The sequence below is a fragment of the Cyclopterus lumpus genome, chromosome 8 (genome assembly GCF_009769545.1).
Source record: "Cyclopterus lumpus isolate fCycLum1 chromosome 8, fCycLum1.pri, whole genome shotgun sequence".
NCBI classification, from domain to species: domain Eukaryota; kingdom Metazoa; phylum Chordata; class Actinopteri; order Perciformes; family Cyclopteridae; genus Cyclopterus; species Cyclopterus lumpus.
In genome coordinates, this window is record NC_046973.1 from 18759507 (window position 1) to 18766428 (window position 6922).

General features: G+C 38.8%; 1 protein-coding gene across 1 annotated transcript; it reads left to right on the forward strand.

Moving 5' to 3' along the window:
• Positions 1–67: 67 nt before the first annotated feature.
• Positions 68–1721, forward strand: LOC117735268 (RING finger protein 222). Its single transcript, XM_034539800.1, has one exon. It carries the CDS (start codon positions 901–903, stop codon positions 1528–1530), a length of 630 nt encoding a protein of 209 aa, XP_034395691.1. The 5' UTR covers positions 68–900; the 3' UTR covers positions 1531–1721.
• The last annotated feature ends 5201 nt before the right edge of the window (positions 1722–6922 follow it).

The following is a 6922-nucleotide window of genomic DNA, read 5'->3' on the forward strand; positions in this document are numbered from 1 at the left end:
CTATTATTTCCTCTTTCTATTTTTTTATGGACATTAGCAACATAGCTGTGATATATGCCAACTGCATTGTTAGTCTGACAGCCTAATTATTATTATTATTATTAGTCACGACCTATTGCACATGTCATACTATGCATGCATTTACAACAGAATATAATATAATTTATCATTGCACTCATTTAAGAAGCTCATGAATTAATAATAAGGCTATTTAATAATAAATAGCCTTATGCATGTACAGGCTCATCATCTGATGAAATTGAAAACTGTTACTCTTGTTTTGTTTTGAGGTTAGTGAACTCATTGATATTTTTAGTTGGGCAATATAACTTCATTAGATTTAAATTTGAGTTTGCCTATAGGACTCAATCAGTGAAAAAACATACTTTATTAAAGTTAAATTACATACAACTTGAATACATTGAATCAACTTTGATACAATGTATGTTTAATAACTTACGTGTAGTCGTCCTTGTAATGGAATACAAATATAACTGATTTATTTGACCAAATTAGTCCTACATTTTAAGGTTGAACAGTGATGTTTTTTTTCGGTTCTGTGTTATCATATAAACGGCAGCTTTTGAAAAACATCGCCAATTGGTCAGATGTGCTACCGTTTTGCTAATAGTTCATCAATGTCAGTACATGGCATATAGCATAAAACATGAACCAGCTTGGACACATGAAGTGACACAGGGGACCCAATCAGTGAAGTCACCGGCAGTCAGAGGTGGCTGGCCCTGTTTTACAAGGCGCAGCTCTCGCCTCCACCCTCCACCCAACGATAGAGAAAGTCATGCGCTCAGAGAATTCACACTACATTCACCCCAGGAATCGACTTTTAATCTGGATACTGTCCCAAACGCTCCTGCTGCATGGGGTTGAATTTACCCTTCAATGGCATTTCACGAGGAAGACAACCGGGAGGACGCACGAGAGTGTCCAGTGTGCTACGAGTGTCTGTCGGGCACGGAGAGGACCCTGAGCTGCGGACACGTATTCTGCCACGACTGTCTGGTCAAAACGCTGGTGAGCATCAACAGCAATGGGAACATCAGAGACACTATTGTTTGCCCCATCTGTCGACATCTCACATTCATCAAGAAACAAAAGCAAGCGCTCGTGCCCGCCGTCACGGCGGACAAGGATCCAGGTGAAGGGCAGATCCTCGAGGTACCTCTCCCTCCGCCGCCGGGACCGGTCCAGAGCGCGTGGCGTGCCTCCGTGGACGCTTCACCGGGACAAGTTAACTGGATCGCTCGCTGCTTTAGAGAGATGTCGTATCGATTGTGTCCACAGAGGTGGATCAGCCCCAACCGCAACGCGTCTCAGATCTTCATCATCAGCGCTCAGGGGCGACCCATGGCGGAGAACGATGCCCTGAGCGTTGTGATGACTGTGGTTCGACCCCGGCCCAGGCGAAGGCGCAGGATTTGCACAACTGCACGATGCCTGCTGTTTTTACTGTCTGCGTTTACTATACTGGCACTAGTGGCTGCGACTTTACCCTGGATTCTGCTGGCATAGCTCGGGGATGTGTGCGTGTGTGCGTGTGCGTGTGTGTGTGTCTGGATTATGAATTGCCACGAGGGAACGATGAACTGACATGTTTAGAACATGACTGGAGTGACGTTTGTCTTCCAGCGATGCAATGTTGTTCCTGAAAACAAAATAAATCCGATGCGTTTCATGGAATAATAAATACTGATTTAAAGGAAAAGTCAAGGAGTTTTATGAGCTTGCCCATGTCCTTTATGTGCATTACCCAAGCAACAGGCTGAGGTAAAGTAAAGAGCCTCGACAGCTCAGTCTTTTGTCTTTGCATTCCTGTCTGTGACATGTTCTACCTGTTTTATGAGCAGCTACCGTGCAGGGAATCGTAACAAATTCAAAGCACACCCCACAAGTTTGTAAATCCAAGAGGAGTGGACATTTTGCAATGATCATTTCAACAAAAAATAGAGGTTGGCAGAAATAAATGCAATACAAAAAACGACACTGTTTCCAAGCAGCAGAACAAAAAAAACATTATTTCAGTTCTAATTATATATCCCAGCTTCAGGTTCATTTTTGAGTGTCTGCATATGTCCTCAATAAAAAAAAGTGGGGTTACATTTTGGCAGCAAGATATGAGTTTGGTTTATTGGGGCTGCAAAGTGCAATAATAAAGACCTTGTCGGAGTATTATGTGGACAGACTTCCTCTACTCCTTACATTAGAAGGAACAATGCCAGATATTCAAAACAAAATATATCACACCATTTATATGTTAAGCTTTCACTTTACACACGCTCAGAGGTTTTGTTGGACCCCAGTAACATCTTGATCCTATAGCGTGTCACTGGCTCTCCTGGTGTATAAAGACAGTGTAAACAGAGCCACCTTTAAACCTTTCAGAAAGAAATAATTGATGCACCCACGGCAGTCTGGAGGAGATATACAGCAGGCAGGGATGATCTGCGCCTGGCTGTAAGGAGATACACTGCTGCACTGTGGCATTAGATTACCGCGTGTAAAACTTTAAAACTATTTCTTGGAAAAAGTCGAATGTTAACTGGTTTCGAACAAATAGTTCACAATCCAGGAAAGACAAGTTTTAGTATCATCACCATCCTGACAAACAAGTACACTCCTAGTTTCCTCCAGTGCAGCGATACCTCAGCCAGCCTGCTGGGCCAGTCCTACAGGTTACTCACCTGAAGAGGCCTCCAGTCTCACCCAGTTTCTCCACGTGTGAGAGGAGGACAATAATTATATATTTAAGTTGATTAATCAGACTTTTTAAAAAGGATAATGGCTTGCATGCCAGTGGATGTATCCTAATTAACTGTGATAGTTGTTCATGTGACACACATTTCAAGGCAAAGAGACATTTCTCAAAGAACCAGCTGTTCTGCTCACACTGTTGAATACATTCATAGGGCAGGATTAATCTCCAGATCCTTCACTCAATTAAGAGCCAACGTAATGCATTTAAAAAAGATCCTAATGAAGCATAATAATCCAAATGTACTTAGCATCAAGAGCCAATATGACAGGCAACAAATAGATTGTAAACCAATGGTTACATTTTCCATCAGTTTGTCTGTAGGTAAAATCTTAATTTGAAAGGTAATTGATAACTTTAGCTGTTCGGGACATAGATGGTCGAAGTGGTTGGATCCTTTACTTAAAGTAAAGTATTAATGCCACTGTGAAGATATTCAATGACAAGTTAAAGTATAGCATTCAAAAGAGTAAAAGTATAAGTATGCTCAGCAAAACGTACTGACATATTGAAAGTTTTGACGGTACTGAAAAGTAAAAGTACTCATTGTGCACTAAAAGGATGTTTTTGGATTAAAACTCCTACTTTAATGTGTATTTTGCATTGTACTGCTGTAGAGGTTTCAGTTGGTGCTAATGCTAACTCCCTTGTTGGGTGGTTGTATCTACAGCAATACATCATGTTCTATAAGATCATTATTCATAAGATCATTATTCGTGTTATAGTGTCTGTGACAACTACTCTAAAATGTCAACTTTTCATGAGCTCAGAGCCCTGTTATCAGCTTTGTGATGATGCATTTTCCACGTGATACAAGAGAGGTTTTAAAGAGTTTATTGAGTTTAAGAAGTGGGAGAATTCTCTCAAGCCATAAACAAACCCTTCGTCCTTCTGTTTAGCGGAAACATTCAAAGTCATCAAGTTTGGAGAAACATGTTTTCACTGGAAAATGGAAAAGGAGAGAACATTGTAATTTGCTGAAATGAAGTGAGTAAAAAGTACAATATTTGCCTCTGAGATTTCGTGAAGTATGAAGTTGCATTAAATGGAAAAGAGTACTTTAAATATGTACCTAAGTACAACACGTGAGTAAATGTACTTGAGTTCCACCAATGGATACATAGCGGGTTCGAGTGGATTAAAAGTACATTTGTAGCAGAGTAGAAGTAGACAAAAAATACATTAACATATCTCAGAATTGTAATGTACATCTTGACTATTAGTTATATCATCAGGGATCGTCATCCGTCCGATTAAAAACAGATATTTGCACCAGAAGAAAACACTGAAATAAAACCCACATGAACCAGGTGAGATTATTAAAAATGTAGAGTTTAATATATGTATATATATGTATATACATATATATATGTGTGTACATATATATACATATATACATATTTATTTATTTCTGACATTCTGATAAGGATTGCAGTAGGCTTCACAGTACACACTGTGTTCCATTTAATATGCTAAGCAGAGAAGGGAGGGGTGAACATGGCGGGCTTGACAAGCGGCAGGTTTTGTTTGTACACTTGTTGTGAAAGCAGAAGGAGGCAGTACATCCACAGGCAACGTCCACTCCTCTACCGTATTGCTCAACACCCCACAAAAGGACCATATGTTGTGATCCACATTCTCCATCTCTACATTTCACCCCTCTTACAATCCCTAAAAAGACAGTGATTGACACAAAACGTGGATTATCAAAAGACTATCTAAGCGCATGCATGACACTTTTTTTTAAAGATTTTCCTTTTTTTTTTTCTCAGTTAAACCCCCCCCCAACAAAATGTAAACAAATTGAGCTTTACTTTAGACCAACTTGGTGGTGAGGTGAATTAGGAAATGGAGGTCTACAGTCATTAAAATGCTTGATAAAACTATATGTAAGCTGGCTTTTGTCATGCTCGCCGTAAAGTTGTTGACAGAAAACGAGATGTGAAATTATGACTTGTGTTTTGGGGGGAGGGTACAGGTGTTTTATTCTTTTCAGAAGCATAACAATCACAACCTAGAATGAATATGAATGCATGCTTTTTAGGTGGCTGTAATTTCCAGTTATGATGCACAAAAGCATTACAGTAATACTGCACTGCACTTATAACAATACATGCCAACAGGCTCTAACTAACCTTCATCCAAATACAAGCTCTCATTTGCTTCTTAGTTATTACAATATCAGATAGCCTATCGTTTGAAATGAGTGAGTCACATTCAGTCAGCACACAGAGAGAAAGACCTCTGCCTCCTCGTATAAATGTATGGATCCAGCACAGAAAATAAAACCTCTAGTACACATTAGTTATGCTTATAGTTCCAAAAGAGTGAGGGCACTTGCAATTGTTGTCATATAATCACCACGACTATCAATATAATTATCAACGTCACCAAAATCTTCATAGAGAACACACACACTGAGGCATACCATTGATCACTTTTGGAGAAAGGTTAATTGTAGAATTGATTTTGTCAGAAGAAACTCACACACAAAACAAACAGAATAAATTAATTGCTTTGCAATAAAATTAATGGCTTTTTTCTTTCTTTCTACAGGCTCGGGAAGGGTGACTTTGACCACTTTTTGGATTGAGGTGGATCAGTTAACACTGTAATTGCACTTTAATTGACAAAATTATAGTCCTAAAATATTTTTTGTATGGAATTAAAAAAGTGACACTGCAGCATCTGTTATCTGGTGAACGTGAACACGCTCTGATTAATTGTCTTTGATGAGTAAAAACAAGAAAGGACACAATCATTTTACATTTCTGCAGCTGATACCGCGGTCGTGCCAAATCCAACTTTCTAATCGAATGAGCATATATTTTTAGTCAGTCCCACAGTATAGGTTTAGGATTACATTTATCCTCATTATGAATTAATTAAACGGTCAGAGTGTGCTATAAGCAATCTATATATTTACACAGGAATCTATTAAATGACTGATTCAAAAGGAAAAGGAGAAAAGATAGGGCATTGGTGTGCAACTTATTAGTGCTCGAGCATGTTTAAAGTCAAAGCTCAGGAGTCACAATTAGAAAAAACACCATTGATTTCTAGCAGAAACAACCTTCTGCACTTCTGCTGCAGCACCATTGTGAAACACACTTCATTGTGTGCAGGGACAAAAATAACGGCACATTTTTAATCGTTACATTTTCTACACATGGTAAATATCAGCACATATATTATTATTATTATTATATATATGCAAGATATGCATTTTACATATACTTTTCCTCTCAGATTTATATACATCAATTTCTGTACAATCTTTGTATTTACACTAGGGGGTCAAAGGTCACTGAACCTGAAGCACTTGAAACAAAGTTAAGAGAGAGAATCATACGAACCTAAAGGCAGTGTAGTCATCCATCCATTCTCATCAAGCTGTAACAGCGAATGGGTGGTCTAAATGTACTCCAAGGACAACAACAACAACAACAACAACAACAACAGAAACACTCACACAAAATAAAACACTGTCATTCTTGAGGCCCTTGATCCGAAGCAGTCCGCTCATATTGGCTTGTCATGCAAACACATCGGGGTGCTTTTCGTCCCAAAAAAGTGAATTTACAGTAACATTCTTCTCATACTGTGCTGGTATAAAGTGAGTTAAAGTGAGCTTACCTGTATGAAGGTAAATGTCTGGATAAAGAACTACAGTTGTAATATGTGATCCGAAGTAAAGACTGGGAGTGACGATAAGAAGTAAACTGCATTAAATGTTTCATCCTGCATGCAAAACCTGTCTCTACGGCTAAGCGTTTTCCTACTGTGCACAAAGCTTGAATACCCTGTGAGTAATATAACAAGACTACTCTCTGTCTCTCCGTTTCACCCTGAGGATGGGCTTTGCTCCCGACGATGTCAGGCTCTGAGTTTCCCTTACCAAAAGTTGCACAACTTGTGAACATCATATTGCAAATTGATTGCGTGTTCTAATAAGGCGAAAAAAAAGAAGAAGAAATTGGGAAAACTCACAGAAATACAGACCACACCATCAAACAACCAAGATGAAGAAAAAAAAGAAGCAAAAGCAACAAAACAAAATAATAATCTTAATGTAATACTCATTTATATTCCAGTCTTTCCTCCTAAAGGCAACTGTTCCTCAACTATGGCATTTTGGTGTTTTTTTTTGTT